The 25,396-nt window shown below is 43.6% G+C and overlaps 1 protein-coding gene across 2 annotated transcripts in view; it reads right to left on the reverse strand.

Annotated features, from left to right (window-relative positions):
• Positions 1-647: 647 nt before the first annotated feature.
• The window catches only part of LOC126203373 (uncharacterized), a 100,828-nt gene continuing 76,079 nt past the window's right edge, over positions 648-25,396 (reverse strand). For both annotated transcript variants that reach the window (XM_049937669.1, XM_049937670.1), the window contains 2 exons: positions 2,121-2,285; positions 648-2,043 (listed from right to left, as the gene is read on the reverse strand). In XM_049937669.1, the coding sequence (XP_049793626.1) occupies positions 970-2,043; positions 2,121-2,285 (1,239 nt within the window). In that variant the 3' untranslated portion in view covers positions 648-969. The remainder of the gene's footprint in view (positions 2,044-2,120; positions 2,286-25,396) is intronic.

Here is a 25,396-nt window from a genome sequence, read left to right on the forward strand (position 1 = left end):
TTCTCCTTAGTCCTGTGAATATGATTTAGGTACCTGAAATGAGGATCTTGCCAATTAGTTTATGCATATATACTGGATGTTTGTTCTCCTTGACTTAATTTCCTGATTTAGCACACATACTGTTTGACATGTTATGATTACCCTTCACTCGATGCCCTTCAGGAACTGTGGGAGATATGCCTCGCCCCTGCATTAGGACTGCCAGTGGGAGACAACCAGTGAGGGGACAGTAGCGTTAACTTCTTCACACAATGAGTGCTGGCACAATTTCCCCCGTTTTGTGCTTACATGGAAGCAGAGGTGATACATGCAGAAACACTGGCAGTGCTTGGAGACAAATGAATATTTTCCAACTAGTGCCGATTTTCTTCTCCACAGGTAACACCAGTAAAAACTGTCTTCTTACTGTGGACAAACAGTAAGCCACTATTTTTCTTAAGTGAGAGTAAAATTTACTGGTAATACACCATAGAGCAGAAGTTGAAGGTGTAGAAACATGATCCAGCTGGCAAAATGGTAAACACTGTTGAAGTGTGTGATTTGGTGTAAAATTCAAACATTGTTTTGCTGCAAGCAGTTACATCCCAAAAAATTTTAAAGAGGGACTCTCTGTTGAATATCAGGCTATTTATTACCTTATGTTCTTTTGTTGTACATGTAATAGCAAAAAGCTAATCACTGTGTAAATTATTTGAAAATAATGAAAGATAATTTGCTTAAGTTTGTAGGAGGTGATGAGCATTGTGGTCAATATTGTGCTGGGTGTATGATCAGCAGTCAAAGGCAATGGTGAGCTTCAGACCCTTATGATCAATCTACATTTACTTTAAAACTGCTAGTGAAACAGCAGTTGAAGAACTTTTGAAGAACTACAGTACTGAAATGACAATATCACTGGTAAAAAGCACTGTTACAAGCAATTACTGGTGAGCATGCACATTCCCACTAACACTGATGGTTTTAAATTGATTAGTTGTCAGAAGCAGCTGTGCAATGGCACTCAGAGGCCATTGGATTTCCTATGCCACAGATGCACGTTGGTAGCGATGCCTCTATAAATTCTGGAGGAGGAGGAGGATCAAGTGATGGACAAAGGAAATGATTTATGTTGCGTGGCATAATCATTCCTTCTTGTCGTGCAGACCAGTAATGCAAATATGTAATAACTTTGTCTATTTGTTCATCTGAGACTGGAGGCCCAATGCCAGGTACTTCATGATGCATGTGGGAGGGTTTCAGTGTCTTCTTGGGTGCTTTCTGTTGTGTACGAACTTTCCTTGACACTGTTTCTGACTTAACCTTAATCACAAATTGGGCAGCCGTAATTTCGGCTTGATTTGCTTCAGCAGCAACTTCTGCTCTATGTACAACTTCTTTAACAGTTTCTTTTGCAATCTTTTCAGAACTCTTTTCTTCTGGTTCAGAACTCTTTTCTTCTGGCACTGTGGCAGAACTGGACTCATCAGATAATAATGAAACGTCTTCCTCTGTGTTTATACTGCCTGCATGTACCGGTTCCTTAAATTTCACTGAAGTAGTCCTATCAACTCCTACATGACTGCTTTCTTTATCTGGATGCATATTATCCATACCATTTTCTCCTTTTGTTTCTGTTATGTGAACACTCTCTTCATGAACTTCTGCTGTATCCTCAAGATCTTTACTGCCAGACATTTGCATTTCACCAATGGTTGTTTCTGATAACTCTGGGCTCTGTTCCTGCTCACCTTCTCCTTGAACATCTGCTCCAGTAACATTTTCTGTTGTTTGTTCTTCATCTCCTGGAACAGATACAACAGTTCCTACAATATCGGTGATTATGTCCTCTGCATGTTTGTGTAATTTGTCTTCAGTTTCCTCTGATTCCTCTTCTGCTTGAATTGTTTCCTTGACAACAGGTTTATGGGCAGATGGTGGCCCACAGTCTTTTTTTGCAAGATATGTATAAAGGTCACAAAATGTTGAGAATGGAATCATAGCTGACCCACCTTCAGGTTCTTCAGTCAGTATTTCACATATGACTATCATTGTTTGTTTCAGGTTCTGCAAAAAGAAACATTTAAAATAAATATTTGACAAGATTTCACATAATTTATTATGATGCATTGTTCATAACTTACATGTGTGAGATGGCCAGCTGCAATTGCCACAAATTTCAAAACATCTACTTCATCATCAGTGAACTCTCCTATTTCCAGCATCACCTTCAAGGCGTTATGGTTCAGACATAATCCTCCCCACTTATTATACAGCAGCTCTGTTGGGATAACTTTTTTCCTCTTTAACTGTAACAAGGAGTAATAAATTTTTTCATGAGCCCACAGTAAATAGCGTGAGGGAAAAAACTTACAACAATTCTGTTGTGGAACAACTGTGCATATCTTGGAAGATAAAGACACAGCAAACACAAACAATGGAAAATCCAGGATGGAATGTAATAATGAAAAGGATAGTTGCTACTCACCATGTGGCGGAGATGCTGATTCGCAGAAAAGCACACCAAAAGGACTGTTGGAAAATTAGCTTTTGGTCAACAAGGCCTTTGTCAAAAATAGACAACACACACACACACGACCACATCTCTAGCAGTTGGAGCCAGACTTCGAGCAGCAGCACATTATGGGAGAGGCGTGGGGGTGCGGATAAGGAGGAGGAGGTGGCTGCAGCAGGGAGGGGGAGGGATAGCAGGGTAGGGGTGGGGGATGGTAAAGTGATGCTGGTAGCGTGCAGGGACGAAATGGAGAGAGCAGCAGCTAGGTTCAGTTGGGACGTTAGACAGAGGGTATGGGAAAAGGAGAGAAGTAAAAGATTACATCAGTGGTAGGGCCATGTAATGCTGGAATGGGAACTAGAAGGGGCTATATGGTTGAGGACAATGACTAATGAAGGTTGAGGCCAGGAGAGCTGTGAGAACGTAGGATATATTGCAGGGAGAGTTCCCACCTGCACAATTCAGAAAAGCTAGTGTTTATGGGAAGGATCCAGATGGAACAGAGTGTGAAGCAGTCATTTAAATGAAGGACACCAAGTTGGGAGGTGTGCTTAGCAATAGGGTAGTCCAGTTGTTTCTTGGCCACATTTTGTCAGTGGTCACTCATGTGGACAGACAGCTTGTTGGTTGTCTGTCATGCCCACATAGAAGGCAGCATAGTGGTTGCAGCTTAGCTTGTAGATTACATGGCTGGTTTCACAGGTAGCCCTGCCTTTGATGGGATAGGTGATCTTTGTGACCAGACTGTAGCAGGTAGTGGTGGGAAGATGTATGGAATAGGTCTTGCATCTAGGTCTGTTACAGGGATATGAGCCATGAGGCAAGGGGTTGGGAGTAGGGGTTGTGTAAAGATGGATGAGGATATTGTGTAGGTTCTGTGAGCGTTTGAATACCACCATGGGATGAATGGGTAGGATAGTGGTGGGTAGGACATTTCGCGTTTCGAGGCACAACAAGAGGTAGTTGAAACCCTGGTGGAGAATGTAATTCAGTTGCTCCAGTTCTGGTTGGCTCGTCTGTGGCTGGATGGTGGGGCTTTGGGAGGTGTTAGGTGACTGGAAAGGTGAGGCAGGGATATCTGTTTTGTGCAAAGCTGGGAGAGTAATTATGATCTGTAAAGGCCTCAGTGAGGCCCTTGGTATATTTCGAGAGGAACCACTCGTCACCACAGGTGCAATGGCCACAGGAGGCTAGGCTGTATGGAAGGACCAGCTGAAGAAAATGGGCGAGAAGGTGTTGAGGTTCTGGAGGAATGTGAATAGGTTGACCTCACCCTCAATTCGGATCACAAATCACACAGATGTCATCAATGAATCTGAGCCAGTTGGATGTTTGAGATTCTGGGTATTTAGGAAGGATTCATCTAGATGGCCCATGAAAAGGTTGGCATAGGGTGGTGCCATGCAGGTGTCCATAGCCATACCCTGGATTGTTTGTAGGTAATTCCTTCAAAGGAGAAGTAATTTTGGGTGAGGATGTAGTTGGTCACAGCGACTAGGAAGTAGGTGGTTGGTTTGGAATCCATTGGGCATTGAGAAAGGTTGTGTTCAATAGCAGTAAGGCCATGGGCATTAAGGATGTTGGTGTAAAGGGAGGTGCTGTGAATAGTGACAAGCAGGGCACTGTGTTGTAAAGGAAGAGGAACTTTGGAGAGTCAGTAGAGGAAATGGTTGCAGTTTATAGATTGAAGGTGTTCGTGTATGAGAGCAGAGATTCTCTTAGTGGCGGCACAGTAACCAGACACAATGGGGCATCCTGGGTGGTTGGGTTTATGGGCTTTAGGAAGCATGTAGAATGTAAGAGTGTGGGGAGTTGTTGGGTTGTTTTTGGGGGAGGAGACCAGACAGCGAGGTCATCGGTCTCATCGGATTAGGGAAGGAAGAGGAAGGAAGTCAGCCATGCCCTTTCAAAGGAACCATCCCGGCATTTGCCTGGAGCGATTTAAGGAAATCACGGAAAACCAAAATCAGGATGGCCGGATGCGGGATTGAACCGTCGTCCTCCTGAACGCGAGTCCAGTGTGCTAGCCACTGCGCCACCTCGCTCGGTAAGAGTGTGGGGAATAGTAGGGGGTGAGAAGAGAGATGGACTCTAGGGAGAGGTTGTGGAATGAGCCTAAGGATTTGAGGAGAGACTGGAGATCCTGTTGGATTTCTGGAATGGAGTCACTGTGGCAAGGTTTGTAGGTGGATGAATCTGACAACTGGCTGAGTCCTTCTGCCCCGGTAATCCTTGCAGTTCAAAACAAAAGTGGTGGAGCCTTTGTCAGCAGGTAGGATTATAAGGCTGTGATCAGTTTCCAGGTGGTGGATTGTGAATATTTCGGCAGATGTAAGGATTTGAGGAATGATGGTGGGGCAAGGTTCGAGGTTAGGAAATTCTGGAAAGTTAACAGGGGGTGATTTGGAGGCAGTGGGGGTAGATCACGGTTGGATGGAGTAGTGAACTGAGTCAGGCAGGGTTCAACATTGCTCTTTGGTTGAGTCTGATTGCTCAGATTGGTGGTGAAAAAGATTTCCACTGTAGGGACCGGGAGAGGGAGAGAAGGTCTTTAACAAGTCCTGCATGTGAGTGGGGCAAAATGTGAGGCCCTTGGAAAGGACTGATACTTCTGTGGGGTAAGGCCTTTGGTGGGAAAGTTCATGACTGTGTTTCAGGTCTGTTTAGGTTTTGGATTCCGTGTGATGGTGGGAGTCAGTTTTCAAGCTTGGGGTAAATGTAATGGGTCTGTGAGACAGTGTTCGTCAGCTTTGAGGGGATGAGGGGGAGGTATGAAGGTTGTTGTAGAGGTGGTGGATGGTGGTAGTCCAAGGTGGGAGTAGCAAGTGAGCAGGTTGGAGAGTTTTTTGAGGTGGTGTTGTGCATGTTGCTCTAGTTCCTGGAGAGCAAGACTTTCAATGTGTGAATCCAGGAATTTGGGATTGCATAGCAGGAGATTTTTACAGATGAAGAAAAGATACTGCAAGGAGGATTGGACATGACTTATATGGTTTTGCAGGACTATGTTGCTGAGGGATAAGGATTGGTAGAATCTGAACAGGAGGAGGTCATTGTGCAAGGAAGGTGGCAGATGGAGATGTGTAACTTAATGGTAAGGCCATTCGGGGGGATCCCATGAGTCAAGCAGCAATGTAGGAACAGTATGAGGTGTGATTCGAAAGTTTTAAGAATGGGCATGTAATCATATAATGGTGGTACTTACATGCTACTGTGATGCATCTCCTTCAAAATAGTCCCTTTCTGACTGAACACACAGACTCCAATGGTGTTTCCACTTTTGGAAACATTCTTGGAATTTTTTTTTCCTGAAGTGTGTTAAGGGCACTCTCCGTATTTGCTAGGATGTCTTCAGTTGAGTCAAAGCACTACCCTTCCAGTGAAAATTTCAGTTTAGGAAACAGGTAGAAGTATGCAGGCGCCAAATCAGGGGATTATGGCGCTTGTGGAAGCACAGCAATTCTGAATTTGGTCAAAAATTCAACGATGGAGAAGGCACAATGAGCCAGGGCATTGCCATGTTGTAGCACCCAACTCCTGATTTTCCACAATGCCTTTTCTTCCACACCTTTTCATGCAAACACTCAAGGACACATTTGTAGTATTCCTGGTTAATTGTCTGTCCTCCAGGGATAAATTAGTGATGCGCAATACTGGTAGAATAAAAAAATCACCAACGTTGTCTTCTCCTTCGATCAACTTTGCTGTGGGTTTTTTGGTCGTGGTGAACCTGGAGTCCTCCACTATGAAGACTGCACTTTGGTTTTAGGATCATACCCCATTTAACAAATCTGGGTCATTTTTAGTCCAATTAATCAGTTCTAGGCATACTTAAAGTTGGTATTGTCTCTGGTCACATGATCACACTTTTTGAATGAATTTTGTGGACACTCAACGCATGTTCAGATCTTCAGTTAAAATTGACTGAACTGCATAGAAACTTAAATTAAGTTCTTCAACCATCTTCCTAATTGTAAGTCTACAATCAGAGCACACTAAGTTGCAAACTTTCACAACATTTTCATTCATTTTTGAGGTGGAAGGACGGCCGGGACAGGGTTCATCTTCAAATGATTTGTGGCCGTTTTTAAATCTGTTGAACCACACAGAAATATTTGACTGGATCATGCAATTATCTCCAAATGCTGTTTTTAATAGACCGTAAGTCTCAGAAGCTGATTTCTCAGTTTAAAACAAAATTTCACACAAACTTGTTGCTCCGTTTTTACATCCATTTTCACGCAGACAGAATCTGGCAACAAGCCCTAACAGACCCGCACTCAGCCGGCCGAAGTGGCCGTGCGGTTCTGGCGCTGCAGTCTGGAACCGCGAGACCGCTACAGTCGCAGGTTCGAATCCTGCCTCGGGCATGGATGTGTGTGATGTCCTTAGGTTAGTTAGGTTTAACTAGTTCTAAGTTCTAGGGGACTAATGACCTCAGAAGTTGAGTCCCATAGTGCTCAGAGCCATTTTTTGAGACCCGCACTCAACCAGCTGCCACAATGAACTGAATAAAGGAAACACAGTTTCCTGTCAGAGGGCGTTCAAGGACAAGACAATGACTCACTCCCCACCCTCTGTGTACCTGCTCACCATACCAGTAAGCAGTAGCGGATCCATTCTTAAAACTTTCCAATCACACCTCGTATGTGGGACTGAGTTCTGGTTAGTGATAAGGAAATGTTTCTGTGTTGATACAGATGTAAGGAGCAAGGATCCATAGTGGTGGAAAAAACGTGTAAAATACATTAAGAAAGGTACAATTGCATCCAAAAATTTGCAAAAATATACTTAAACATGTGGTAAAAACTACAAAAAGGATGAAATGAATTAAATAAGGGGGGAACAAGATGAAATCTGAGGGAGTAGGCTGATAGGTAAACATGAAAACCAACTGAAATTGGTGTGAAGTCACAATAAGAAAAAACAAAAATATTTGTGATGTGGGTTGCAGGTCTGTGGTTGGATAAGTGTGAAGAAGGGGGACAGCAGATGTGACTAGATTAGGTGAAACTGGAATAGAGAGGGAAAGGAATGAGGGGTGAGGAGGGGTTGGTAGGATGAGTTACAAGTTGGTGTGGGATAGAAAAGGTGGAGGAAATAACATGCAATGCAAGGATGACATAGGGAGAGTGATCAATGTGAATGTATAGGATTAATGATAGTGGCAGGAGTAATGTGAGACATGAAGTGCTGCACCAACAAACAGCATGGTCTTGTAGCTGTCTGTTGTGTGCAGCCAAGATGGTTGAGCATGCAGTTTGGTTTGTAAGGCAACAAGAGATACACAGGAAAGAAAAAGAAAGAAAGATGGACACTGAGTATAGTAATGCATTAGAAAATAGTAACAAAGGAAAACAGCACTGTGTTATGATGGAAAAAAAGCTGTCAGGCAAAATCAGCCAATGGAAAATCCAGGATGCAATGTAACAATATAATGAAAAGGATACTGAGGGTCTCACTGAGGCCTTTACAGATCGTAATTATCCTCCCAACATTGTACAAAAACAGATCTCTCATGCCTTATCTTTCCCATCATCCAGTCACCTCCCAAAGCCCTCCGTCCAGCCACAGAGGAGCTTTCCCCTTGTGACTCAGTACCACCCAGGACTGAAGCAACTAAATTACATTCTCCGCCAGGATTTCGACTACTTCTCGCCATGCTCTGAAATGAGAAATGTGCTATCCACTATTCTTCCCAATGCCTCCCACAACACCCACCAATCCCCTACACAACCCCTGCCCCAACCCCTTGCCTTATGGCTAATATCCCTGTAATAGACCTAGATGCAAGACCTGTCCTATACATCCTCCCATCACCACCTACTACAGATTGGTCACAGACATCAGCTAGCGTATCAAAGGCAGGGCTACCTGTAAAACCAGTCATGTGATCTACAAGCAAAGCTGCAGTAGTAGTAGCAGAGGGGTTTTTTGGGCGCACGACAGCAAGGTCTTCAGCGCCCGTTCAGTAACATAGTGAGACGGGTGTGTCAAGAAAAAAACTCAGAACAGTTATATAAAATGGAATATAAAACACGGGGAACAATCATTGAAAAATATGTGCTCACCCACACCGAAGTGTGGCATGAAGCAGGGCGTCAGCAGTAAAACACGGACAACACAGAACGAAAATGGTAGAGGGAGCTAAAACAATGGAGCAGATGGAAGTGGCTGGCTGACCGCAATGAAAAAAGGGAGGAGTCAGCCACTCTGCAATACGCTAAAACCTCCAGCCTAAAAGTTTAGGCCAGAGTCCAGACACATCACAAAACTTAAAAACCCTAGACACACACGTCTCATCGTTAGCTAAAACATAAGCCACATCCCCATCAACTTGTGCTTCTGCCCGTGCATCATGGTATAAAATGCAGTCTGTTAAAATGTGGCGGACAGAGATGTGCACACCACAAGCATCACAAAACGGAGGATCCTCCTGCTGTAATAAAAAGCTATGTGTGAGAGGACAGTGCCTGATCCGAAGACGTGTGAGGATCACTTCTTCCCTCCTGAGCAACCGGAAGGAGGTACGCCACGGCCGAGTTGTTGACTTCACCAACCGCAATTTATTGGCCGTCACCGCCAGCCATTCTTCCTCCCACAACTCCATGCACTTCTTGTGTAGTGCAGAAATGACACACTGCAAGGGAATAGGACACTGGACCACATCCTGCTCTCTGCAGGCCTCCTTGGCAGCCCAATCGGTCTGTTCATTGTCCCATATTCCTACATGACCAGGCACCCAGCAGAAGGACACCTCCTTACCCCGTCGTTGGAGCAACTACAGTTGGTCATATATTAGCTGGACCATCTCCTCAGTTGGGTACACATTCTGCAATGATTGTAAGGCACTAAGAGAATCGGAGCAGAGGAGAAATCGATTGCCCCGAACACGATTCGTCCGCTCCAGTGCCTTCAGGATCGCGTGGAGCTCCGCTGCGAAAATGGTATATTCGTCAGGGAGGCGAATCTGGGTAACATGGTCAGGGAACACTACAGAACAGCCAAGGAAAGTCTCCTGTTTGGAGCCATCAGTGCAAACGACAGTGAAACCGTGATGCACATCTAAAATGTTAAAAACCAGAGATTGGAATGTAAAATCTGGTGTGCTATCTTTCTTAAAATTAGTCAAATCTAAAATAAGTTTGGGTCTCCGGAGGAGCAAAGGTGGAGATCTGCTCCAACCGCAACGTAAAACACGAAGATCAGCTATAGACATTGCAGTGAGGCAATCCTGTGCGTGAATCCCATAGGGCTGCATCGCACGTTGCCGGTTATGAAATAACCGTGCCAGAGGAGGCTGAGCAACGGTATGGTATGCAGATGTGTATGGGGTGGACAAAGTTTTATACACCTGGCGTACTGTAAGTAGCCGTCGTCGCATATGAACTGGCGGTTCACCAGCCTCTGCACAGAGGCTTGGTATGGGGCTAGTTCGGAATGCCCCAGTGGCCAACTGAAGCCCTTCATGGTGCACAACATCTCTAAGTAAGAAGGCCTCGCAGACCCATACACCATGCACCCATAATCGAGCCGAGATCACACAAAAGCCCTGTAAAACTGGAGCAGACAAGTCCTGTCAGCTCCCCATGTACTGTGGCTAAGACATTTTAAAATACTTAAAGCCTGAAGCGACCGCCATTTCAGGTCTTTAAGATGAGGTAACCACGTGAGCTTCAAGTCAAAAATGAGCCCCAGAAATCTCACCGTGTCTTTAAAAGTAAGAATAGTGTCCCTCATCCGCAACTCAGGAAAGGTTAAAATCGAACGAGAACGGTTAAAAAGAACACATACAGACTTCTCGGTGGAAAACTTAAAACCACTCTTCTGCGCCCAGTCATCCAAATGCCCAATCGTATGTTGCAACTGATGAGTTGTCGTTGCAAGGCTTGAAGAAGAGCAAAATAAAGAGAAGTCATCCACAAACAAAGAACATTGGACAGGACTTTTCACTATGGACATAATGCTATTAATAGCGATGGCAAAGAGAGTCACACTTAAAACGCTACCCTGAGGAACACCATTCTCCTGCTCAAAGCGATCAGACAGGACGTCACCAATTCGGTATCTAAAATATCGTGGCGAGAGGAAAGACTGAATAAAAAGAGGAAGACAACTATGAAAACCCCATTCGTGAAGCTGCTCCAGGGTGAGACGCCTCCAAGTGGTATTGTAGGCCTTCTCGATGTCGAAAAATACACCTAGAAGGTGATGACGGCATAGGAAAGCTTGTTGTATAGCCACCTCCAGGAGGGCAAGGTTATCGAAGGTGGAACGAAACCTCTTGAACCCACACTGAAAGTGACTAAGGAGTTGCCGGGATTCTAACATCCAGACAAGGTGGCGGTTGACCATCCGCTCCAAGGTCTTCCCTATGCAACCAGTGAGGGCAACACTACAGTAGCTACTTGGGCTCGTGCGGTCTTTCCCAGGTTTTAAAAAAGGGATTAAAACTGCCTCACGCCATGCATCAGGAAAGTGACCCGATGCCCAAATGGCATTAAAAAGTGCGAGGAGGATTTCTCTGTTGCGCATTGTGAGTTGCCATAGCATACTGTAATGGATCCTGTCGGGAACAGGCGATGTGTCATGAGCTGCAGACAATGCAGAATCCAGCTTCCACATAGAAAATCGGCAGTTGTAAACTTCATGTGAGGTGGACTGGAAGTCCAGACTACATCTCTCAGCAACAGCTCTATGGCACTGGAAACCTGGATCCTGACTGGTTGTTGCAGTAACTGTCACAAAATACGCTGCCATAGTCTGGGCAATGTGTCGCGGATCCGTGTGGAGAGTGCTGTTATTCTTACAGCAGCCATGGGGCACCTCCCTCCTCTGCCAGAAATTCTCCTGATGGTCTCCCACACAATGAAACTTTTGGTGGAACGATTAATGGTGTTCAGGAACTGTTACCATGACCTCTTCTTGCTCTCACGAATAATGCGGCGACATCTTGCCCTCGCCACCCGAAAGGCTGCAAGATTCTCAGCAGTCGGCCGACACTTGAATCGACGCAGAGCTGCACGCCTGGTCCTGATTGCAGAGCGGCATTCGGCACTCCACCAAGGCACAGGTGGCCTCTTCCGGTGGCCTGTGGACTGTGGAATGGATGCTGCAGTGGCGTGGTGGACCGTTTTGGTAATATGATCTACCCACACCTCAACATTCGCACAGTGTTCAAATTGGGCCAACTGGCTATAAAGTGTCCAGTCAGCTCCACTGAGCACCCATCGTGGTGGTCTCCTTCCGGGGCCCACGCCATCTGGCAGGTGAATCCAGATTGGGAAATGATCACTGCCGTGCAAGTCAGCAACCACTTCCCAGTGAGCACTGGTGGCAAGAGCTGGAGAGCAAAGCGAGAGATCAATGGCAGAGAACGACCCAGTCGCTGTGCAGAAATGAGTACTCTGTCCTCCATTGATCAAGTAGGCACAGGATGACAGGAGAAGCTTCTCAATTGCTCTACCCCTGGTGCAGGTAAGTGCAGAGCCCCAAAGCAAATTGTGGGCATTAAAATCACCACAAATAATGAATGGCTGGGGTAGCTGTGTAAGAAGGTCGGTGAGGGCCACTTCATCAAGTGCGTCATGTGGGGGCAAGTAAAGTGAACAGACAGTCAATGGATGATGCACGTGCACGGACACAGCGATGGCCTGTAAAGGCGTTGTAAGCGAGAGAGGCGAGGAGTGGTAGTCTGTCCTGATGAAAATACCTACGCCTCCTCTCGCTCTCTCTCCACGCAGGTCGTCCTTTTTGTGGAGTGTATAGCCTCGTAGCTCAGGGGAGTATGAGGGATGGAAATAAGTCTCCTGGAGACAGAGACACAGTGGTCTACCCTGAGAGAGTAGACGAAGTTCCTCCACATGCGTCCTGAACACTTGCAAGTTACACTGAAGTATGGGAGCCATCTATGATGGGGGTAGCACCTTCATCCCGTCTCTCCGACAGGGCGGGGAGACCGCAGCAGGTGGAGGGGCAGGCGTGGGGCGAGATGATTTCCCCACACATACGTCGGATTCCATCAACTCTGGGGAAGAGTCAGATGAAGCCTCATGTAAAACAACATCCACATGGTCAGACGGTTTACCACGGGATTTGGCCCGCTGCTGCTGCTGTACGGGAGCTTTCTGCGGTTTGGTGGGCTTTGGGGGAGCCGATGTGGCAGTGGTAATGGCCGTACTGAGCCTCGGAACCGCCTCAGCTGTTGGAGGCGCCAGGGGCTGGACCAAGTTTGCCACTGTACCCTTGTCTGCCGTTCGAGTAGGGGCTACCGGCTCTGAAACACTGGCTGCATTGCAAGTGCACTGACAGGTGCAGGTATTAGTACCAATACTCACCACCTCTGTCTGCATTGGGGCATCAGCGTTTGGAGAAGGCTTTTGAACCAGGGATGCAAAAGATGTAGCAAATGTGGGAGGTTGCATCGACTTATAGATCTTCTTGACCTCACCATAGGGGATACGCTGGGTTGTTTTTATTTCCTGGACTTTGCGTTCCTCTAAAAATATTCGGCAGTCCCTACTCCAAACAGGGTGGTTTCCAGAGCAATTGATACATCTGGCTGGAGACGAGCAACCAACTCCTTCATGAGCAGCCTTACCACAGTTGCCACAAGTCGCTTCGCCTTTACACCCTAAGATGGTATGCCCAAAACGCTGGCATTTAAAACAGCGCATTGGGAACGGGAAATAAGGCCATACACTAAGGTGAAGGAAGCCAGCTTTAATATGTTCTGGAAGTTTCGTGCTACTGAAGGTCAGAATAAAGGAGTCGGATTTCACAAGATTGCCATCAACCCTCTTCTTGATATGTTGGACATCAACGATACCTTCCGGAGCCCACTCACGTTGCAGTTCGTCTTTGGGAATGTCGACTAGATCCCAGCATGTCACAACACCTTTGCTATAATTCAAGGTGCTGTGCAGTTCAGTGTCTATGGCATACTCCCCAAGGCATTTAGCAGCTTGGAGGTTAGTTGCTTGCTGGGAAAGGGAAGTTTCCACGAGCAAGGTCCCATTACGCAAACGCTTCACTGATTTTAAGGAGCCACAGATGCCCTCCAAACCCTTTTGTATATAGAAGGGCGAAACCTTCTCAAAACTACCCTCCTTCCATTTTACAATGAGAAACTCGTTCTGATTACCAGAATGCATTCTGTTACTAAAGACTTGATTGGTCAAAGATGTGCTGCAGTCAGGGGGACTGACTGCACGAGCCCTCTTCAGAGACTGGGTGTTAGAACCTTCCAGTGGCCCACCCTTTCCGCTGGGAGGAGGAAAAGAGGATTTCGAAGGATCCATCTTGGTCCCACGAGCATCTAGGGAACTAGAAGTTCACCTAGACAGAGCCCCGCATGCCTAGGTAAGCCTAATACAACTGGGGTGCGGCAGGTGCCCCAGAGGTTGCCCACTTGCGACTGTTCCACCCCAACAGCCATGCATCTTATTGGCGCGCAGCACACCGTAAGATTGAGGTTTTTTTTATAGAGGTTTACCTTCCTCTCAATCCAGGTGGTCAAGCCAAGATTACCATTCCCCGCAGCACACAACATTCCACCGCCGCACCATACGGTGGTCGCTGAAGCATGTCCAGGGGTTACAGTGACAGGAGACTGGCGGTGCTGACCAGTCCCCAGCTCATGACCCCAGGGTCGCCAAGCCCTTACTCAGCAAATGAATGCTGAACCCCTGGGGGCAAGCAAAGCTGCAATCACTGTGCTGCATTCTACTGGGCATGACAATCAACAAGCCGTCTGTCCTCATGAATGGCCACTGACAAATTGTGGCCAAGAAACAACTGCACCAACGTGTTGCCAAGCATGCTGCCCAACACAGCATCCTTCATTTCAATGCCTGCTTCACAGCCTGTGCCATCTGGACCCTTCCCACAAGCACCAGGTATTCTGAATTGTGCAGGTGGGAACTCTCCCTGCAATATATCCTATGTTCCCATAACCCTCCTGGCCTCAAGCTTCGTTAGTCATTGTCCTCACCCATGTAGCCTCCTTCCCTGTTCCCATTCCAGCACTACATGGCCCTCTATTCCACCAATGCACCTATCTTCTTACCTCTCTCCTCCTCCACTACCCCCCATCTCTCCCTCACCCTCTGTCTAACTTCCCGACTGCACCTATCTGCCCCACTCTCCACCTCGTCCCTAAACACTTCCAGTAGCATTTCTCCATCCCCCACCTCTACCCTGCTATCCCTGCTCCTCCCTGCCCCAGCCTCCTCCATACCCCCACCCAGTTGCCTCTCTCGCAATGTGACTCTGCTCACTGTCTGGGTCCAGCTGCCAGAGACTGTGGTCATGTGTGTGTGTGTGTGTGTGTGTGTGTGTGTGTGTGTGTGTGTGTGTGTGTGTGTCTTATTTTACACAAAGGCCATTTTTATTTTTTTTTATTTTGCATATGCAGTTCTGTAGGACAGCACTGAGGAGCAAATCTCCAATGTCATGGAATGTGTGAGTACATGAAATTACAACATAAAAGTAGTAACAGATAGAATAAAATGTTTATGCACCCCCATAAAAAGCCACAATTTTAAGTAAAAACAATCAGCAACAAAACCCAGAAATCAGCTTAATTTTTCAAGGACAGAATAGAAGGGGTGACCCATGAGCAAAACACTTAAGTTTGGATTTGAAAGCATGCTGATTACAGCTAAGATTTTTGAATTCTTGTGGTAGGTTATTAAAAATGGAAGCAGCAGTACATTGTGTCCCTTTCTGCACAAGAGTCAAGGATGTGTGATCCAAATACAAACTGGATTTCTGCCTAGTATTAACTGATTGAAAGCTGCTAATTCTTGGGAATAAGCTGATATTGATAACAAAAAAAAAAAAAAAACAACAGTGAAGAATATCTACTGAACAGGTGTCGACAAGAGGTTAGTGAACTTATACCACTTATTGCCTGAACCGCCTGTTTCTGAGCCAAAAATATCCTTTGAGACTGGGATGAGTTACCTCAAGATATAATACCACATGTCATAATCGAATGGAAATAAGCAAAGTAGACTATTTTTCATGTCGAACTATCACCTCAGATATCATTGGAACAGTAAAAATGGCAGCATTAAGTCTTTGAACGAGATTCTGAAAGTGGTCTTTCCACGATAGTTTACTATCTGATGTAACATCTAGAAATTTGAACTGCTCGGTTTCGCTAATCATATTCCCATTCTGTAAAATTAAAAGTCAGATTTTGTTGAATTGTTTGTTAGAAACTGTATAAACTGAGTCTTACTGTGGTTTAGCGTTAGTTTATTTTCTACAAGCCAAGAACTTATGTCCTGAAGTGCAGCATTTGAAACAGTGCCAACATTGCACGCATCCTTTACTATCAAGCTAGTGTCATCAGCAAACAGAAATATTTTAGAAACACCCATAATACTAGAGGGCATATTATTTTTATAAATAAGGAACAGGAACAGCCCCAGCACTGATCCCTTAGGCAACACCCATTTAACTATCCCCCACTCAGATCCTACATCTTAGCCATTCTCAACACTGTGGAGAATGACCTCTTGCTGTCTGTTATTAAAGTAAGAGGTGAACCAATTGTGAACTACTCCCCATATTCCACAATGGTCCAATTTCTGGAGCAATATTTCATGATCAACACAATCAAATGCCTTAATTAAAACGAAAAAGATGCCTAGCATTCAGAATCTTTTGTTTAATCCATCCAGTATCCCACAGAGAAAAGAGAATGTAGCATTTTCAGTAGTTAAACCACTTCTAAAACCAAATTGTACATTTGATAGCAAATTATGTGAAATAAAATGATCAATTATCCTTACATACACAGTCTTTCCAAAAACGTTAGTAAACAATGATGACATAGAAATAGGTCTGAAATTGTCTACATTCTCCCTTTCTCCCTTTTTTTAAAGCAACTTTACTACTGAGTATGTTAATTGTTCAGGAAACTGATCATTCTTAAAGAAAAAATTACAAATCTGGCTAAGTACAGGGCCAACATGTGCAGCACAATACTTTAATATTCTGCTACTTACTCCATCATCATATCTGTGAGAGTCTTTACTCTTCAGTGATTTAATTATTGACTCAATCTCCCAATTGTCAGTATCACAGAAGAGCATTTCAGACATCAAGGTATTTTCCAAGAGAGTTCTATGATTCCCTGTTGAAACTAAGTTTTTATTTAATTCACCAGCAATGCTCAGAAAGTGATTTTAAATACTGCACATATATCTCACTTATCAGTAACAGAAACATTTTTACTATGTACTGACTTCATATCATCGAACTCATGCTGCTGACCAAAGACACTTGCTTCATGACTGACCATATGGTTTTAATTTTATCCTGTGAATTATTATGTTTGTGTACCACATACTCTTTGCCTTCCTAATGACATTTTTAAGTTTCTTACTATACCGTTTGTAATGGGCTACTGTAACTTGATTGTGACTACTTCTGACATTTTGATATAATTCCCACTTTTTTCTACATGATAACTATATCCCCTTCCCCCATGAACCATGGACCTTGCCGTTGGTGGGGAGGCTTGCGTGCCTCAGCGATACAGATGGCCGTACCGTAGGTGCAACCACAACGGAGGGGTATCTGTTGAGAGGCCAGACAAACATGTGGTTCCTGAAGAGGGGCAGCAGCCTTTTTAGTAGTTGCAGGGGCAACAGTCTGGATGATTGACTGATCTGGCCTTGTAACATTAACCAAAACGGCCTTGCTGTGCTGGTACTGCGAACGGCTGAAAGCAAGGGGAAACTACAGCCGTAATTTTTCCCGAGGACATGCAGCTTTACTGTATGATTAAATGATGATGGCGTCCTCTTGGGTAAAATATTCCGGAGGTAAAATAGTCCCCCATTCGGATCTCCGGGCGGGGACTACTCAAGAGGATGTCATTATCAGGAGGAAGAAAACTGGCATTCTACGGATCGGAGTGTGGAATGTCAGATCCCTTAATCGGGCAGGTAGGTTAGAAAATTTAAAAAGGGAAATGGATAGGTTAAAGTTAGATATAGTGGGAATTAATGAAGTTCGGTGGCAGGAGGAACAAGATTTTTGGTCAGGTGATTACAGAGTTATAAATACAAAATCAAATAGGGGTAATCCAGGAGTAGGTTTAATAATGAATAAACAAATAGGAGTGCGGGTTAGCTATTACAAACAGCATAGTGAATGCATTATTGTGGCCAAGATAGACACGAAGCCCATGCCTACTACAGTAGTGCAAGTTTATATGCCAACTAGCTCTGCAGATGATGAAGAAATTGATGAAATGTATGACGAGATAAAAGAAATTATTCAGGTAGTGAAGGGAGACAAAAATTTAATAGTCATGGGTGACTGGAATTCGTCAGTAGGAAAAGGGAGAGAAGGAAACATAGTAGGTGAATATGGATTGGGGGCAAGAAATGAAAGAGGAAGCCGCCTTGTAGAATTTTGCACAGAGCATAACTTAATCATAGCTAACACTTGGTTCAAGAATCATACAAGAAGGTTGTATACCTGGAAGAATCCTGGAGATACTAAAAGGTATCAGATAGATTATATAATGGTAAGACAGAGATTTAGGAACCAGGTTTTAAATTGTAAGACATTTCCAGGGGCAGATGTGGATTCTGACCACAATCTATTGGTTATGAACTGCAGATTGAAACTGAAGAAACTGCAAAAAGGTGGGAATTTAAGGAGATGGGACCTGGATAAACTGAAAGAACCAGAGGTTGTGGAGAGTTTCAGGGAGAGCATAAGGGAACAATTGACAGGAATGGGGGAAAGAAATACAGTAGAAGAAGAATGAAGTAGTGAAGGCAGCAGAGGATCAAGTAGGTAAAAAGACGAGGGCTAATAGAAATCCTTGGGTAACAGAAGAAATATTGAATTTAATTGATGAAAGGAGAAAATATAAAAATGCAGTAAATGAGGCAGGCAAAAAGGAATACAAACGTCTCAAAAATGAGATTGACAGGAAGTGCAAAATGGCTAAGCAGGGATGGCTAGAGGACAAATGTAAGGATGTAGAGGCTTGTCTCACTAGGGATAAGATAGATACTGCCTACAGGAAAATTAAAGAGACCTTTGGAGAGAAGAGAACCACTTGTATGAATATCAAGAGCTCAGATGGCAACCCAGTTCTAAGCAAAGAAGGGAAGGCAGAAAGGTGGAAGGAGTATATAGAGGGTTTATACAAGGGCGATGTACTTGAGGACAATATTATGGAAATGGAAGAGGATGTAGATGAAGATGAAATGGGAGATATAATACTGCGTGAAGAGTTTGACAGAGCACTGAAAGACCTGAGTCGAAACAAGGCCCCAGGAGTAGACAACATTCCATTAGAACTACTGATGGCCTTGGGAGAGCCAGTCATGACAAAACTCTACCATCTGGTGAGCAAGATGTATGAGACAGGCGAAATACCCACAGACTTCAAGAAGAATATAATAATTCCAATCCCAAAGAAAGCAGGTGTTGACAGATGTGAAAATTACCAAACTATCAGTTTAATAAGTCACAGCTGCAAAATACTAACGCGAATTCTTTACAGACGAATGGAAAAATTGGTAGAAGCGGACCTCGGGGAAGATCAGTTTGGATTCCGTAGAAATGTTGGAACACGTGAGGCAATACTAACCTTACGACTTATCTTAGAAGAAAGATTAAGAAAAGGCAAACCTACGTTTCTAGCATTTGTAGACTTAGAGAAAGCTTTTGACAACGTTAACTGGAATACTCTCTTTCAAATTCTGAAGGTGGCAGGGGTAAAATACAAGGAGCGAAAGGCTATCTACTATTTGTACAGAAACCAGATGGCAGTTATAAGAGTCGAGGGGGCATGAAAGGGAAGCAGTGGTTGGGAAAGGAGTGAGACAGGGTTGTAGCCTCTCCCCGATGTTATTCAATCTGTATATTGAGCAAGCAGTAAAGGAAACAAAAGAAAAAATCGGAGTAGGTATTAAAATTCATGGAGAAGAAGTAAAAAGTTTGAGGTTCGCCGATGACATTGTAATTCTGTCAGAGACAGCAAAGAACTTGGAAGAGCAGTTGAACGGAATGGACAGTGTCTTGAAAGGAGGATATAAGATGAACATCAACAAAAGCAAAACGAGGATAATGGAATGTAGTCAAATTAAATCGGGTGATGCTGAGGGGATTAGATTAGGAAATGAGACACTTAAAGTAGTAAAGGAGTTTTGCTATTTAGGGAGTAAAATAACTGATGATGGTCGAAGTAGAGAGGATATAAAATGTAGACTGGCAATGGCAAGGAAATCGTTTCTGAAGAAGAGAAATTTGTTAACATCGAGTATAGATTTAAGTGTCAGGAGTGTAGCCATGTATGGAAGTGAAACATGGACGATAACTAGTTTGGACAAGAAGAGAATAGAAGCTTTCGAAATGTGGTGCTACAGAAGAATGCTGAAGATAAGGTGGGTAGATCACGTAACTAATGAGGAGGTATTGAATAGGATTGGGGAGAAGAGAAGTTTGTGGCACAACTTGACTAGAAGAAGGGATCGGTTGGTAGGACATATTTTGAGGCATCAAGGGATCACAAATTTAGCATTGGAGGGCAGCGTGAAGGGTAAAAATCGTAGAGGGAGACCAAGAGATGAATACACTAAGCAGATTCAGAAGGATGGAGGTTGCAGTAGGTACTGGGAGATGAAGAAGCTTGCACAGGATAGAGTAGCATGGAGAGCTGCATCAAACCAGTCTCAGGACTGAAGACCACAACAACAACAACAACTTTATCCCACTAGTCAGCCACCCAGGCTGCCTTTTACTGATAGTACCCTGTATAGAATGTTCTAATGGAAAGCATCTTTCGAAGAGCTTGAGAGATGTGTTACGGAAAGAGTTATATTTGCCATCTATGTTATCAGAACTATAAACACCCTGCCACTCTTGTTCCCTAACCTCTCTATTGCCATTGGATTAGCTTTTCTACATAGTTTGTAATTATATACAACATTTGTTTGATTACAGAAACGTTTTAGTGTTAAAATTTGAGCGTCATGGTCTGAAAGGACATCCACCCTTTTACTAACAGAATGTCCAGCCAGTAATGAAGGATGAATAAAAATATTGTCTATGGCTGTGCTACTATTCCCCTGCAGCCTGGTTGGAAAATACACAATCTGCATCAGACCATCTGAAGTTATGTCTTCCAACATCCTTTTTCTTGCACAATCACATAGAAAATTAATATTGAAGTCACCACACACAACTAATTTTTCGTACTTTCTATAAAGTGAACCAAGAACTGCTCTGAAGTCAGAGTTAAAGGACCTATGAATAACAACAATTAGAAGTTTAGTTTCACTGAACTCAACTGCCCCTGCACAACATTCAAATGCCTGTTCAGTGCAGTGCCATGATACATCTATGGACTCAAATGGAACACTTTCTTTTACAAACATGGCTGCTGCCACACACTGCAAAGAACTCCTTGAAAAACAGCCAGCTAATCTGTATCCTGCCCTTGTTTGCTCAAAGCTAACTTTCTGACAGTCTTTTTGTTGCGGCTTTATGCGACTCAGCTTCTCCACTATATGGTGAGTAGCAACTATCTTTTTCATTATTTAGATACAGCAAACACATTTTTTGACATAAAATTGCAGTTCTGCTTACTGCTTCATTGGAGACAGAGAACTTATTTGATGATAATGTAACAGTATTGGCATGATTATCACAGTCTACAAGTCACTATGTTGCACTTGTCCACATTATATGAGATACATAAATGTAGTGAAGTAATCGTGGATGACTTATAATAAAATGGGAACTTACATGAGGTGACAAAAGTCATGGGATACCTCCCAATACTGTGTGAGACCTCCTTTCACCTGGCGTAGTGCAGAAACTCGACCTGGCATGGATTCAGCAAGTCATTGCAGAAATATTGAGTGATGCTGCCTCTACAGCCATCCATAGTAGCGAAGGTATTGCTGGTGCTGCATTTTGTGCACGAACTGATGTCTCAGTTATGTACCATCAATTTTCAATGGGATTCGTGTCAAACAATATGAGTGGCCAAACCATTTGCTCAAACTGTCCAGAATGTTCTTCAAACCAATCACGAAGAAGTCTGAGCTGGTGACAAGGCACACTGTCATCCATAAAAATTCCATAATTGTTCAGGAACATGACATCTGCGAATGGCTGCAAATGGTCTCCAAGTAGATAAGCGTAACCATTTCCAGTCAATGATCGGTTACGTTGGATCAGAGGATTCAATCAATTCCATGTAAGTATAGGCCACACCATTATGGACCCACCATCAGCTCTATGGCTTCATGGGGTCTGCGCCACACTCAAGCCCTATCATCAACTCTTTCCAACTCATATTGGAACTCATCTGACCAGGCCATGGTTTCTCAATCATGCAGGATCCAACCAATATGATCACAAGCACAGGAGATACACTGCAAGTGATGTCATGCTGTTAGCAAATGCACTCATGTCGGTCATCTGTCACCATAGCCCATTAATGCCAAATTCTGCCACACTGTCCTAATGGACATGTTATTCACATGTTCAACAGAGTGTTCTGTTCATACTAACAAATCTACACAACCGCCAGTGCTCTCAGTCATTAAGCAAAGGCTGATGGCTACTGTATTGTCCATGGTGATACGTAATACTTGAAATGTGGTCTTCTCAGCACACACTTTGACACTGTGGATCGCAGAATATTGGATTCCCTAGTGATTTCTGAAATGGACTGTCCCCAAATTTAGCTCCAACTACCAATTCATGTTCAAAGTCCATTAATTCCCACAATGCCATTATCACATTGGAAACCTTTTCAAATGAATCACCTGAGTACATATGAAATCTCATCGAATGCACTGCCCTGTTATATCTTTCATATGCAATACTACAACTATCCATATGTGTGCTTGTCATTATGCCATGACTTTTGTCACCCCTCTGTATAAGGGTGAGTGACGTAGAAGATGGCGGTCAAACACTAAAATTTTTATAGAAATGAGTATAATTTCGTGAACTATGTTTTGAATGATACAAATCTATGCTGACACAAAATAGTTACCAGAATTAAAATTTACAGAATTTTAGGATTTTGTAGAGTGTGTGGTTACAAATTACAAGGGCCAGATAATTGTCATTGGGATCACATATGACTCTGTATCCCAGACCATAATATAAAAAAGTATTACATACTACAGAGGTATTAAAGTGTAGTATTTGGGAGGTAATTTAACAACAAAGTACTACAGAATAGCAAAAGCTACAATTAAATTTTCAGAAATTCTGTAATAGTATAAAAACAAAGTTGCAGCAATAAGATTTTTAAATTAGATCTAAAACTTAACATCTGATAAAGCTTTGTTTTGTGAGTTATTTGTAATTTACTTTTTTCTGCTTGTTTTATAAAATGTATTTGCACTGTTTCAAGAATTTGCCTTCTAAAGTTAATTGTAATATCAAAAGAAAATATGACATTCAGTAATGTAGATTATGAGACATTATTTAAGACAAGGAAAGTATACCAGAACAATTAAGCAACAAGTTCAGCTTTTTAGAAAGTGGTTATTATAGTCTAAGATCCTAACTTAAATTGACCTTCTCATTGAGTTTCCTAATATATTGTATGTTTTGTATAAAATGATGTACAAAGAAACAAAACTTGCTAAGGTTGCTGCCCCACATCTTTGCAAAGTTATTTTTAATTAAAATTATTTAATTCAGTTTTTTCAATAGTGACTGTCAAGCAGTTTCTTAATGAAAATTAGCACCAATCAATAGTAAAATTGTAGTGGACTGACAAGGCAGCCAGTCCACAGTGACGGGTAGTCGAGAGGGCACACGTACACACACGCCGACTGGCGCGAAGTCTGGAACAGGATTCGTAATGAATGTGATAAAGAAAAGAACGTAGCTACTAGAACACTTAACTTTTATATCGTCCTTTGGTATACAGCATTCTTGATGATACAAGTGAGACTATCTTGAGATACATGCAATGGTACAAATGGCGCCTTGCTAGGTCGTAGCCATGGACTTAGCTGAAGGCTATTCTAACTGTCTCTCGGCAAATGAGAGAAAGGCTTCGTCAGTGTAGTCGCTAGCAACGTCGTCGTACAACTGGGGCGAGTGCTAGTACTTCTCTCGAGACCTGCCTTGTGGTGGCGCTCGGTCTGCGATACTGACAGTGGCGACACGCGGGTCCGACATGTACTAATGGACCGCGGCCGATTTAAGCTACCACCTAGCAAGTGTGGTGTCTGGCGGTGACACCACAAAAATATGTCAATAAAACACCAAATTAAGGTTATCTACCTCTTACCAAGCAGTAATGAAAGGTTGCCAGTTGTAAACAGGTAAGTGTGTATGAGTGAATTACCTTTGTCAAGTTTCCTTGTGTGATAGTTATAAAAATGTACATATAGGGTTGCCTTAACAAAAGTAGGCAAATCTTAGGGTTGTCATGGTTTCATCTGTATGCCACCAACAGCGACACCCTGCAGCAGTTTGGTTCCAAAACTGCAGTTCCCTCATAATCACAGTGCAAAACCTTTCATTGTGGAAATTATCAATTGGCTAATAATCATACCTTAGCACATATCTGCATGTGATAGATAGTTTCTCAGCTATAGTTTGAGAACAAAAATATTGGCTGCTGTCAATTATAAAATCACATTCTGGAAACATCCCCCAGGCTGTGGGTAAGCCATGTTGCCACAATATCCTTTCTGCCAGGAGTGCTACTCTTGCAAGTTTCACAGGAGAGCATCTGCAGTGTTTGAAAGGTAGGAGATGCAGTACTGGCAGAAGTAAAGTTGTGAGGATGGGTTGTGAGTCATTCTTGGTAGCTCTGTTGGTAAAGAACTTGCCTGCAAAAGGTGAAAATCCCAAGTTCAAGTCTCCATCCAGCATAGAGTTTTAATGTGCCAGGAAGTTTCATATTGGTGAACGCTCAACTGCAGGTACAAAACTCATCTGGCTTAGATATTTGTTGTGTTTGGTCCACCCAGAGTATTAGTGAGTGATAATGTACTGCCATATGTATCAAAGGAATTCAAAAGGTTCTGTTTTAGTAGTGGGACGTCCGTCATGACCACAACTCCAACTACCCTCAACTGACCCTCACCAAGTGTGTGAACCACAATTTAAAGTCTTTCATTCACAGTTTCAGATCAAATAGGATCAATCAAATGGATGGTTAAAATTAGCTTTGAACACTGTGCTTCATGAGACCCACAAGCTGACTCATACTAGCTTGATGTTCACCTTCAGATAAACTCAACCCTCACCAACTTATGAAGGGTAAATGATTTACTCCCAGAGGATAATGATCCTCAGATATTAAAAAAATTGTAAAAGGCTGCTAAGAAAAACATTCAGTTGGCGCATAGAAGGTAGGCCGCTTGCTACGATCAGAGGAGGTGTCCAATCTAACTACAGTTGGGCAGTATGGTGTTTCTGAAGAATTTCTGGATACAAAGCATATGGGCCCAGAGAGTCACCTCGAAAATGCTAACTACATTTGTAAAACCTTATGAATTCGTTAAAGCCACCTCCCTCATCACTTTCCTCATTCACTGTCTATCTTCCCAAAAACTTATTAGGTCCCAAGCGAGTCAACCTCAAGTTGCCATGTGTAACCAGGATGTTGGGACACAGCCTGGCCATTCACCGCTCCCCCTCCCCCTCCCCCCTCCTCACTCCCCACCCCCTTTCAAGCTTGAGGGGAAGGGGGGAGATTTGTGCTGTGCTGGGTACTCTTTTCCCTATCTCACACTATCGATAGGTGCCTGTGGTTGGCAACACCACTGGTGGTGGCCGTGTCTTGTGGTGGGTGATTTAAGCATGACTGTAATGAACAGGGCAGGCAGTAAGCTGTGAAGAAGGGTAGTGACTTTGTAGACCGCAGTACACTTGGGC

The sequence above is a fragment of the Schistocerca nitens genome, chromosome 9, assembly GCF_023898315.1.
Source record: "Schistocerca nitens isolate TAMUIC-IGC-003100 chromosome 9, iqSchNite1.1, whole genome shotgun sequence".
Lineage (NCBI taxonomy): Eukaryota > Metazoa > Arthropoda > Insecta > Orthoptera > Acrididae > Schistocerca > Schistocerca nitens.